This window comes from Schistocerca nitens, chromosome 2, assembly GCF_023898315.1.
Source record: "Schistocerca nitens isolate TAMUIC-IGC-003100 chromosome 2, iqSchNite1.1, whole genome shotgun sequence".
NCBI classification, from domain to species: domain Eukaryota; kingdom Metazoa; phylum Arthropoda; class Insecta; order Orthoptera; family Acrididae; genus Schistocerca; species Schistocerca nitens.
The window spans coordinates 4,814,427-4,827,866 of record NC_064615.1 but is presented as its reverse complement, the minus strand read 5'-3'; the positions used below and the strand labels follow the sequence as shown (position 1 = coordinate 4,827,866).

The 13,440-nt window shown below is 40.5% G+C and overlaps 1 protein-coding gene across 1 annotated transcript in view; it reads right to left on the bottom strand.

Moving 5' to 3' along the window:
- Window positions 1-1,031: 1,031 nt before the first annotated feature.
- The window catches only part of LOC126234238 (uncharacterized), a 33,064-nt gene continuing 20,655 nt past the window's right edge, over window positions 1,032-13,440 (bottom strand). Inside the window, exon 4 of the mRNA XM_049942929.1 lies at window positions 1,032-3,558. Within this exon, the coding sequence (XP_049798886.1) occupies window positions 3,416-3,558 (143 nt within the window). The 3' untranslated portion in view covers window positions 1,032-3,415. The remainder of the gene's footprint in view (window positions 3,559-13,440) is intronic.

Genomic DNA, 13,440 nt, shown 5'->3' with positions numbered 1-13,440 from the left:
CAGAATCATTGGGGTAGAGATGAATTTGAGTAACACCACCGTTAGTCAGATATTGAACAATGAATTATGCATGGAAAAAATTTGCTCAACATTGGTCCTGAGAAACCTCACACAGGACCAACAGGACATGAGAAGGAACTGGTGCGTTGACTTTTTGGAATCGAATTGAAATGCCTCCCCTCCATTTCCCTTTCTTTTAAATCTGTCTTTAGTGGTGACGAGACTAAGGTGTTTCGGTACAAACCGGAAACCAAGCTCCAGTCCATGGAATAGCACATTTCAATCTCTCCAAGGCCAAAGAAAAGCAAGAATGTTGCCAGGGAATCGTTCATAAGGCGTTTGTGCTTTAAGGACAAGAGACTAACAACATTTTTACCAAGAGATTCTGAAAGACTCTTTCAGTCATGCGTGGGTAATCAAACATTAAGAACAATTTTGTGTTGCATTACTGCAATGCGCCTAGTCACACAGCAATTTCAGTAAGCAGTTTTTTGGCCATATCGACATTCCTGAGGTTCCTCAGCCTTCTTTTTCACCCGAGTTGTGTCCTTGTGACATTTTTATCTTCCCGAGATTGAAAACACGCCTCAAGGGACGTCGGTTTCGGACCCTGGACAATGTTCAAATGGCTGTAACCGATCAGCTGTAGATTATTCCAGCATCCGAGTTCCAGCACTGTTATGAGGAGAGGAACAACCGTCTCCAATGCTGTGTGGCTTCTTAAGGTACGTACAGTGAGGGGAACAAAGTTCTACTGTATCGTTATCGGAATAAAACAGGTGGAAAAAAATCACTCTCATTATTTTATTTACATACCTCATGCCTCCCGTCGACATTTTAACTCCACGCTTCTTTGAGTCCATTATTATTCTGTAAAACATAAGCTTGCAGAATACTACAGTTTCAATTGGGGCTTTGCAAACTGTGTTTTAGTATGCATTGGAGTAGTCATTATACATTGGTGAATAATGATGTACATTGTTGTTTAGAAGTTGTTATATGTTATCACTTTTTATTTTCATACATACTTGCTTTCCAGTACTCCTTTGATCAACATTATCTCAGTGTTCAACATTGAAACAATATTGCATGAAAAATTTCTCTGTAATTTTAAAATTATCTGTTTGCATTATTCTTTAGTAAAGCAAAATCTATCAACAGCACATGAAGTGAACTGTTACAAAGTTTAATAAATTTCTCTTCATTACTCACATGTATTATTCACATGTTATATATTGTAGTTCAACATTCTTGTTTTAGTGTCAGTATTATTTATTTAAAAGTGTGTACTGCTATATTTTGAATCATGTAACTACAACACATAATACATCTTCCAAATGATACAATAACAGTAACGAAGCACAAACATTCCTGTCAGAGGAACATCTGCAATGGAGCATTGCAGCAGAGTTTGAAAATACCGCTTCAGTTGTTATATGTGTTATACTGAAAATAAACAAGAGACAGGAGCTAATAATAGTTTTTACGCGCAGAAGTATACATAAAAAAGCAAAAATGAATTCCATATAACATTTTAGAAACCATTACTTTGGTAGCCCTTAATTAGGATTAGCGAATGTACAGCATATACATGTCTCCTATAGCGAGGTCTGCAAGGTCCACCCACATTATTTTACATACCGTAGCTGTAAAATGTCCCCTTTTAATAGGAGTTTGCGTATTTTTCATTTTTTATCGTATGACTACAGTGCATTGTTGTGCGTCATTATGTGTATCCTCACTAATTTAAAATTTACCTGTCTTTCATGATGTAAAATTTGTCTCACGTCTTATCTTATGTAAGCCTCGTTTAGTCCTCGACTTTTAGTTAGCAGATTTTAATGTGTCCCTTTAGTGCTATTGCTGCTAGCTATTAGTTGTCATAGTAGGTTTTGACAGTGTCGACTGTAAGGTTTTGCTACCTTCCATTTTGTACAGTGGCGAGATGGTTTTTAATAGAAATGGCACATGTTCATGTTATTTTAACTCATGACTGTGGCGTGTTGTTCCACGTCACCTATATATCTCCATTAAATTAAAAACTTGCATGTTTTTTTCCTTTCTTTATTGCAAATCGGTTCCCCCCCCTACCCCAGGGGGGGGGGGGGGCGGGTGGAGGGCTGGCAGCAGCATAATAAGCTGCCCTACAGTAAACAGAAAAGTTGAAAAACATAATGAGAATATAAACAAACAATAAAAACAGGTGATAAAGCAGTGACATTGTAAAAAACTGTAATGGTGCAAAGTTGTGGAATTTAAAATATAAAAAACACGGCGTTGACGATGCGGATGAAGACACACAATAAGTAGATAGGCACAATTAAAAAAAAATAACACGACGACAGTCTGGTTTCTGTTCGCACTAGATAAAAAACACAATTAGCGACAGTATGTTGGTTGTTCACAACACTGACAGGGGATGCACAGCACGGAACATTCGCTGAAAACAGCACTATAGGCGACACGGTGGCAGACGGGGGCGGGGGGAAGGTCCTGGACCGATGAGGGGGAAAAAGGGGGGAGCGGAGGAAAAGGGGGGGAGCGAATGGAAGGAGAGGACACAGAAAAAGGGTGGCAGGGCGGACGCGAGAAGGATGGAGAAGGCAGTGGAGGGGAAGCAAAAGGACTTGCAGGAGAGAAGGGAGTCATAGAGATGGTAGGCAGGGAAAACACAGGATGGGAAGTGGGGAGAGGGAGCCCAGGAAAAAGACAGAGGGAGGGAGCGGGAAACTTGAATGCCACTCGTGGAAAGGGAAAAATTTTCATTGTGTTTTACAGTTTTTACATAAATTTTATGTCGCTGGATTCTAGTTGGATTTACTACAGTTCTGTACTGCCCAGTTCAGTATGTTTATTTACCACTCATAATGTACTTTAAACGTTTTTCATCTAACATTCTATGTAATGATTTTTTTTGTCACTTTGAATCTGAATTACTAATTCAAATTGTGAACGGTCGGGCTAGTGGCCCCGCTTTCTACTTCCTGTCAACAGATGGCAGTACTTTTGCGATTCTGGTTCACCCCCCCCCTCCCCCTTCCCCCGCTACTCTGATTCCCGTATTCGTCTTCCGCGGCGCTCAGGGTCGCAGTGCGAAGTGTCAAGTGTCCTGGTGTTCATTGCATATTTCTATACCCTGGCAGTCGTCTGTAGTGTTGTCTGGTGTCACTTCCCATTCACTTATGTTTTACAGGACCTAATCCGACTGCTGGTTTCCAAAATGTTATATGCAACTTCGTTTTCCTTTTTTTATGTGTACTACTACGTGTAAAAGCTATAATTATCTCAAGTCTCTTGTTTATTCACAGTATAACACTTTATACGGGGCATATAAGAGCCCGAAACCGGCCGTGTTCTAAATAAAAGGAACCCTATAACTGAAACGGTATTTTCAATCTCTGCAGTAACTGAACAATTAAACAGAGTTAATATGATTATCAGTGACCTTTTCATAGAAAAACATGATGTCTTCTGTATACACATCCCCTTCATGCATTTTCACAACAACACTCTTTAAATTTTCTCCGGCAGCCAAAAAATAGTTTCTCTTCCGTAAACCTAAAAACAAAAGCATTGTGCAAGAATTTAAAACAATCTTAGAATGAATATCACTAAGAATACGTTAAGTCTCTTCAAAGCTACTTGACAACATACAATTTGAGAATCCTGATTACACTAAATTTTATTGGTGCTAAAAATGATTTTCAGTATATGATTAACGCAAAACTTTTATGAGGGTTCCTCACAATTAAAATCCGCCATGTGCAAAAACTGTTAATGCAGTTACTTCTTATTACGTAACAGTATTCGTAGATCCCAGAAAAAGACGCCAATGAACAAAAGTTTAATGTGTAGCTCGGCGATAGACTCAAGTGTATCATTACATTTAGGCTATAATTCAGTTTGAGAGTCTTCTTCATTTATATTTCCTAGCCTCTAAAGTGGAAGACGAAAATTTAATAGTCATGGGTGACTGGAGTCGGAAAAGGGAGAGAAGGAAACATAATAGGTGAATATGGATTGGGGGTAAGAAATGAAAGAGGAAGCCGTCTGGTAGAATTTTGCACAGAGCGTAACTTATAGCTAACACTTGGTTCAAGAATCATAAAAGAAGGTTGTATACATGGAAGAATCCTGGAGATACTAGAAGGTATCAGATAGATTATATAATGGTAAGACAGAGATTTAGGAACCAGATTTTAAATTGTAAGACATTTCCATGGGCAGATGTGGACTCTGACAACAATCTATTGGTTATGAACTGTAGATTAAAACTAAAGAAACTGCAAAAAGATGGGAATTTAAGGAGATGGGACCTGGATAAACTGACTAAACCAGAGGTTGTACAGAGTTTCAGGGAGAAGATAAGGGAACAATTGACTGGAATGGGGGAAAGAATACAGTAGAAGAAGAATGGGTAGCTCTGATGGATGAAGTAGTGAAGGCAGCAGAGGATCAAGTAGGTAAAAACACGAGGATTAGTAGAAATCCGTGGGTAACAGATGAAATATTGAACTTAATTGATAGAAGGAAAAAATATAAAAATGCAGTAAATGAAGCAGGCAAAAAGAATACAAACGTCTCAAAAATGAGATCGACAGGAAGTGCAAAATGGCTAAGCAGGGATGGCTACAGGACAAATGTAAGGATGTAGAGGCTTATCTCACTAGGGGCAAGATAGATACTGCCAACAGGAAAATTAAAGAGACCTTTGGAGAAAATAGAGCCACTTGTATGAATATCAAGAGCTCAGATGCAAACCCAGTTCTAAGCGAAGAAGGGAAAGCAGAAAGGTGGAAGGAGTATAAAGAGGGTCTATACAAGGGCGATGTACTTGAGGACAAAATTCTGTAAATGGAAGAGGATGTAGATGAAGATGAAATGGGAGATACGATACTGCGTGAAGAGTTTGACAGAGCACTGAAAGACCTGAGTTGATACAAGGCCCCGGGAGTAGACATCCTTATAATAATTCCAATCCCAAAGAAAGCAGGTGTTGACAGATGTGAAAATTACCGAACTATCAGTTTAATAAGTCACAGCTGCAAAATACTAAAGCAAATTCTTTACAGACGAATGAAAAAACTGGTAGGAGCCGACCTCGGGGAAGATCAGTTTGGATTCCGTAGAAATGTTGGAACACGTGATGCAATACTGACCCTACGACTTATCTTAGAAAATAGATTAAGGAAAGGCAAAACTACGTTTCTAGCATTTGTAGACTTAGAGAAAGCCTTTGACAATGTTGACTGGAATACGCTCTTTCAAATTCTGAAGGTTGCAGGGGTAAAATACAGGGAGCGAAAGGATATTTACAATTTTTACAGAAACCAGATGGCAGTTACAAGAGTCGAGGGACATGAAAGGGAAGCAGCAGTTGGGAAGGGAGTGAGACAGGGTTGTAGCCTCTCCCCGATGTTATTCAGTCTGTATACTGAGCAAGCAGTAAAGGAAACAAAAGAAAAATTCGGAGTAGATATTAAAATCCATGGAGAAGAAATAGAAACTTTGAGGTTCACCGATGACATTGTAATTCTGTCAGAGACAGCAATGGACTTGGAAGAGCAGTTGAAGGGGAATGGACAGTGGAGGATATAAGGTGAACATCAACAAAAGCAAAACGAGGATAATGGAATGACGTCGAATTAAGTGGCGTAATGCTGAGGGAATTAGATTAGAAAATGAGGCACTTAAAGTAGTAGAGGAGTTTTACTATTTGGGGAGCAAAATAACTGACGATGGTCGAAGTAGAGAGGATATGAAATGTAGACTGGCAATGGCAAGGAAAGCATTTCTGAAGAAGAGAAATTTGTTAACATCGAGTATAGATTTAAGTATCAGGAAGTCGTTTCTGAAAGTATTTGTATGGAGTGTAGCCATGTATGGATGTGAAACATGGACAATAAATAGTTTGGACAAGAAGAGAATAGAAGATTTAGAAATGTGGTGCTACAGAAGAATGCTGAAGATTAGATGGGTAGATCACATAACTAATGAGGAGGTATTGAATTGGGGAGAAGAGGAGTTTGTGGCACAACTTGACAAGAAGAAGGGATTGGTCGGTAGGACATGTTCTGAGGCATCATGGGATCACAAATTTAGCATTGGAGGGTATCGTGGAGGGTAAAAATCGTAGAGGGAGACCAAGAGATAAATCCACTAAGCAGATTCAGAAGAAGGATGTAGGCTGCAGTAGGTACTGGGAGATGAAGAAGCTTGCACAGGATAGAGTAGCATGGAGATCTACATCAAACCAGTCTCAGGACTGAAGACCACAACAAGAACAACAGCCTCTAAAGTACTTTATTCCGGCAGGTATCCAACTTCTCCTTCTTAGGTCTTCAACCATGAGATAGTGTAGCTACACCATGCTTTCTTCCCTTCAGAGCAGTGTAGGTGGTGCAGCTCGTATTCTCCATGATCTGGTTGACACACTCCAGTTTCAGTCTGCCTGTTGTTTCCCCTCTACTGTCCCTTCAGTGGCGCCATCGTGTTTATTTATTTATTTATTTATTGTGCTGTGGGACCAAATTAAGTAGAAGTCTCCATGGTCATGGAACGAGTCAATACATGAAATTATAACACAATAGTAGAAACACATAAAATGAAATATAAGAAATGTATTCAGGCGACAGTTCGTAAGTTCAAATAAAGAATAATCAACAATGTAACACTGGAATTTGCTTAATTTCTCAGATCTTCCAGGAGCTCCTCGACAGAATAGAAGGAGTGAACCATGAGGAAACTCTTCAGTTTAGACTTAAAAGTGTTTGGGCTACTGCTAAGATTTTTTTTTGAGTTCTTGTGGTAGCTTATTGAAAATGGATGCAGCAGAATACCGCACTCCTTTCCGCACAAGAGTCAAGGAAGTGCATTCCACATGCAGATTTGATTTCTGCCTAGTATTAAATGAGTGAAAGCTGCTAACTCTGGGGAATAAGCTAATACTGCTCACAACAAACGACATTAAAGAAAATATATACTGTGAGGGCAATGTCAGAATTCCCAGACTATTCAATAGGGGTCGACAAGAGGTTCTTGAACTTACACAACATATAGCTCGAACAGCCAATTTTTGAGCCATAAATACCCTTTTTGAATCAGAAGAATTACCCCAAAAAATAATACCATATGACATAAGCGTATGAAAATATGCGAAGTAGACTACTTTTCGTGTTGAACTATCACTTATTTCAGATACTGTTCTAATGGTAAATAAAGCAGCATTTAGTTTGTGAACAAGATCCTGGACATGGGCTTTCCACAACAGCTTACTATCTATCCAAACGCCTAGGAACTTGAACTGTTCCGTCTCGCTTATAATATGCCCATTCTGTGTGATCAAAATATCAGTTCTTCTTGAATTGTGAGTTAGAAACTGTAAAACCTGAGTCTTACTGTGATTTAGCATCAAATTATTTTCCACAAGCCACGAACTTATTTCATGAAGTACATTATTTGTTACTGTTTCAATATTACACACAAGATCCTTCACTACCAAGCTGTTGTCATCAGCAAACAGAAATACTTCTGAATCACCTGTAATACTAGAAGGTATATTATTTATATAAATAAGAAATAGCAGTGGCCCCAGCACCAACCCTTGGGGAACGCCCTACTTAACAGTGCCCCATTGGGACTGAACATCACTACCACTCTCAATATTGCGGAGAATTACCTTCTTCTTTCTGTTCTTAAAGTAAGAGGCGAACCAATTGTAAGCTACTCTCCTTACTCCATAATGGTCCAATTTCTGCAATAATATTTTGTGGTCAACACAGTCAAAAGCCTTCGTTAAATCGAAGAAAACACCTAGCGTTCGCAACCTTTTATTTAATCCGTCCAAAACCTCACAGAGACAAGAGAATACAGCATTTTCAGTTATTAAACCATTTCTAAAACCAAACTGTACATTTGACAGCAAATTATGTGAATTTAAATGCTCCAGTAACCTTGTATATACAACCTTCTCGATAACTTTAGCAAACACCGATGGCATAGAAATAGGTCTATAGTTGTCAACATTATCCCTGTCTCCCTTTTTATAAAGTGGCTTCACTACCGAGTACTTTAATCGGTCAGGAAACCGACCATTCCTAAAGGAAAAGTTACAGATATGGCTAAGTATTGGGCTAACATACATATGAGGTGTGGCTAGAAAAAAACCGGACTAGTACTGGTGAAACAATAAAACGAATGCAATAAGGCTAGTCGCGTGGCCTGTCACGTGACTCTCGCTCCGCCTACTGCTCGAGTTTCATCTGCCTCCTGCACTCAGTCTGCCCATGGCGTCTGTTTTAAGTAGTTGACATTTTGTCCGTGCGTCGGAAAATGTTGAGTGTACAGAAAGAACAGCGTGTTAACATCAAATTTTGTTTCAAACTAGGAAAATCTGCAAGTGAAACGTTTGTAATGTTACAACAAGTGTACGGCGATGATTGTTTATCGCGAACACAAGTGTTTGAGTGGTTTAAACGATTTAAAGATGGCCGCGAAGACACCAGTGATGACACTCGCACTGGCAGACCATTGTCAGCAAAAACTGATGCAAACATTGAAAAAATCGGTAAACTTGTTCGACACTTTCCTTGTCAACTCCTGTTAACTCAGACACTGCTCTGATTGCTAAACGGCGATCTTGTCGAACAAGTTTACCGATTTTTTCAATGTTTGCATCAGTTTTTGCTGACAATGGTCTGCCAGTGCGAGTGTCATCACTGGTGTCTTCGCGGCCATCTTTAAATCGTTTAAACCACTCAAACACTTGTGTTCGCGATAAACAATCATCGCCGTACACTTGTTGTAACATTACAAACGTTTCACTTGCAGATTTTCCTAGTTTGAAACAAAATTTGATGTTAACACGCTGTTCTTTCTGTACACTCAACATTTTCCGACGCACAGACAAAACGTCAACTACTTGAAACAGACGCCACGGGCAGACTGAGTGCAGGAGGCAGATGAAACTCGAGCAGTAGGCGGAGCGAGAGTCACGTTACAGGCCACGCGACTTTCAGCCTTATTGCATTCGTTTTATTGTTTCACCAGTACTAGTCCGGTTTTTTTCTAGTCACACCCCATAGAACAATACTTCAGTATTCTGCTAGATACCCCGTCATATCCATGAGAGTTCTTGATCTTTAGTGATTTAATTATTAACTCAATCTCCCTCTTGTCAGTATCATGGAGGAGCATTTCAGGTAAAAGTTTCGGAACACTTTTTTCTACGAGCGCTATATGATTCCCTGTTGGCATGTATGTCTCAGTAGGTGGCAGCCCCACGTGTCCCTTCGGTGTGGGATAAGCTGGCACGGTTTCTCTTCCTCCACTCTGTGGAGCACATCTTCATTTGGTACCGTATCTATCCAGGAAATCTTCAGCGTTCTGCGGTAGCAAGGCAGATCGAAGTCTATTATTTTGTGTTTTTCTGCTTCTCCGAATGCCCATGTTTCACTTCTGTACAGCAGCACACAGCAAACAACGGTCTTTATGGGGACTTTCCTGAGATTTCTGTCTATGTAGTTGGATGTCAAAAGGCTTCTTCTTTTGTAAAAAGCAGCCTTTGCCTGGTAGCTTTGATTTGAAAGATCCTTCTTTGATTTTCCATCTGATGTAATTTTAGTCCCTAGGTGGGCGAAGGATGGCCTCCAGTCGCTCAATGTTAAGTGAGTACTGAGCAGCGGTTTTCTGCGAATCATCGCTAAGATTTTTGTGCTGGCTTCATTAATTTCCATAATATAGCAGGAGCTGAGGGTGTTTTCTATGTGCGGCTGCACTGCTTCTAGCTGTTTCATGTCTTCACTTAACACTGCAATATTATCAGCAAATCTCATGTCTGTTTTCTTACCATGGACGTTAATTACTTCTGTAGCTCCTAGTTTCTCTCTGACTTAATCTATTGCCTTCTGAATGTATCCATTGAATAAGGCAGGAGTGTATGGGCAACCCTGTCGCACACCCTTCGTTTTGATATTCTCCACATCTTATCATACCCACCTCTTCTCTATGCAGACTCTGCACTGTTCTTCTGTCCTTATGCTTTATGCCACTCTCTCTCAGCATTTCAAAATCTCTCGCCATGCTTTTGCTAAGTCAACGAAGGCAATATATATGTTATGGGCCTTCTTTAGTATCTCAATAATTACTCGTAACCCGAGTATCGCTTCTCGTGTATCCGCACCTCTTCTCAAATGAAACTCGTCGTCCAGGATCACTGCATCTATCCCGCCTTCGATCCACCACAGAATGATAGAGGTCAAAACCTTGGAGGAGATGTTACAGTACTGAGGGTCCTACTGGATTACATCTGTTTGCATGCTGGCACTGTGAGATATTTTTTAAAAGTCTTTTGTGAGATTCGTGGTTTCGTATATAACTAGAATGAGATGGAGCAGTTCGTCATGTAGCTGTTGTCTCCAGCAGCCTTGATGAGTTCTGCTGGTAGATCATCAACTAGCAGGTAATATAGTCCCCCTTGTCTTTGGGATCGACTTTCTGAGTGTTCTTCAGTTTCATAACTTTATTATTTCCCACATACAGTTTTTCTGTTATGTCTTTCTGCTCATATAATACCATCCCATTTTCCTTTTAAACTGAATTGCATTTTATTTATCTATTTCTAAAGAACTATTTAAGTGATTAATATGCACAATAACTTTCTGTACCTTGAATGTTTCATTAAATCCTTTACTTTGGCCCTCCAAAATTTGTTGTTTAGCCTTTCTTGACTCTCGGTTGATTACATTTCTCAACGCTCTATATTGCCTTTGTCGTTCCTCACTGTTGTTTCAGCTTGCACCTTAAATTTATTATTGACATTTTTGTTAATGTAACCCATTCTTGTTTATACTTAATATTTTGTCTGCTGACTACTTAATTTACTGCTTTTTGGATATTGCTTTTCAAGGGCTCCAAGTCTTCTTCAATATTTCTGGTGTTGTCCATAACTCTGTCCATGTTTACTTACAAAACTGTAATTTATAATTTTGATAAAGTAATAATCTGGGCAAAAGCAACGTAAAATTACTAAAGATGTGTCTTCTGGGAACCCCTTCAATACTTATAATTTGGAATGTGTTCCATACTTTGATCTTATAGTCATATGAAAAGCACATTGACATAGGATGAGAGACAAGAACATTTTTCATATAAACTATGTACTACTGAACAACAGAGTGGAACAATTTTTTTTTAATTTAGTAGATACAGGAAATAATGTTGGGTAGACATACATTTAGAAATATTTTAAATTTATACCTTATCAGCGAGAGTAGGTATAACTTACGAAAATACATGATATCCATAGCAGCCATCAGCCTTTGTTGGTGAAGCACCAGGAGACTAGCATGTAGCATATTTAACTTTTTTGGTTGTTTCCGCACTTCAGTTCTTAAATTCTTTGCATGTTTTTGTGTACTTGTAAAATTTCATTCTGAAATTCATTGTGTATTTTTGTATTTCAGAGGTACAGTATCGCATTTTAATACCGCTAACGTGTACATTCGCGCAATCTGTAGCGCAGTAGCCATTTGGTTGTTTGCTTTGGACAGCCTGTGATCTCTGACCACACCTCACTCAGCTGGCAGTCTCCATTGGTGAAGCACGAGGAGACTTGCAAGTCACACATTTAGCTCTTCCTCTTCGTTTTTTAAATTTGTAGTAGCAGGATGTATTGTGTGTGTGCCTGTTGTGTGCGGACGCAGGAGAAGGTGGCCACAGTTAGCAAATAGCTGAAGACACTTAAGACCATGGTCAGCCATCTGCAGGCTGCTGCCTCGGAGTGTGGCGGCAGCGGAGAAACTGGTGCATCGCATGGGACACCTCCAGTGTTGCTCGTTTGCTCACGGGCTGTGCTGTCGAGGCATCTTCCAACATACCCGACGTGGGGAATCGCGCTCACTGTAGAATTGTGGCGGGTTGTTAGCGGTCGCATCGCCCGAGGTGGGAAATCAATGTGAAGGCTGATAGTCTCGTATCGCCCATTCACTCTGCGAGTGGACAGGTGGCCGCTCCTTCAGCAGGGTCCCTGCAGGCACACAGGGGGGGGGGGGGGGGGTTACTAGTTATCTGGAGCTCTAGTGTTAGGCGCGTTACGGAACGCCTTAGGGAAATAGTGTCCAGTTTCGGAAAGAGTCCCAATGGGCGCTCTCTGTGTCTTCTGGGCGGGCCTCGTCTGAGATGTGGAGGAGGACCTGCCTGCTGCTGTCGAGAGTGCAGGATGCGAAATAAGCAGACAAGCTTCAACTGTGAAAATTTTAGCAGTAAATTGTTGAAGTATGAGTTCCAAAGTTTCTGTACTTACTGCCCTCCAGGGAGGTTGTTGCGCTCAAATTACTCTCGGAACCGAGAACTGGCTGGAACCCGAATAGGAAGCTCCGAAATATTTAGCGACATAGTCTAGGTAAGAGTAAGGTCAGCAGTACATACAGATGGTAAAAGATGTTGCCTTAGTTCTTTCACAGCCCAAAATAGGGCAAATGCAATGTCCATAAGGCATTAGTTTACTTTGAATTCTTGGCTTAGATATACAAGAAGAGACTAGAATGCAGCTTATGCATCGCGATTTTGGGCTGTCTTTCTCTGTAGCCACCCCAAAGGCCCGACATGAGTCACGCCGCGGCGTCTAAATATATGGGGAAATCATAGCATTTGTACACATCTGGGTAACACGCCATGAACTGCTTACAAACGTGGATGACTTTGAAGAACGTGACTCAATCGGTAAAGTGACTCCAAAAGTGGGAAAAAATTATTATTAACCTTTTTTAGGGAAACGTATTCTTAACACTGTGTCAACCGGAAGCAGAATTCTGCTTGAAAGAGCTCTCAACGCAAATTCGACGCATTTGGAGGTCTTTTCCGCGTGAATATGCGGAGAACTCGGTTTCAAGCATGGCTCGGAAATGCAAGCAGTTGTCGACTCTGCGGGTGACTGGACGAATTATTAATTGTAATTGCATTTTTCGTTTGTTCATATATGATGCATGCATATGTTTTAGTTTGTTGTCAAATACATTTTTCTACTGTTTAACCCAACCACGATCTTACTTAACTGGCTGTGTATCGAAAAGAGGTAGCCGGCCGCGGTGGTCTCGCGGTTCTAGGCGCGCAGTCCGGAACCGTGCGACTGCTACGGTCGCAGGTTCGAATCCTGCCTCGGGCATGGATGTGTGTGATGTCCTTAGGTTAGTTAGGTTTAAGTAGTTCTAAGTTCTAGGGGACTTATGACCACAGCAGTTGAGTCCCATAGTGCTCAGAGCCATTTGAACCATTTTTTTGAAAAGAGGTATCAGACGCCATAGGAGGGCGAGTGTTCATTGCTGTCTATCGAGGTCGAAAATGAGTCTGACTGTGAAATGAGCAGCACGTCTACGTGAACTCAGGTTAATTATCGGATGTTCTCACCAGCCACCTGATTCTACCGTAACCGTTGTAGAATAA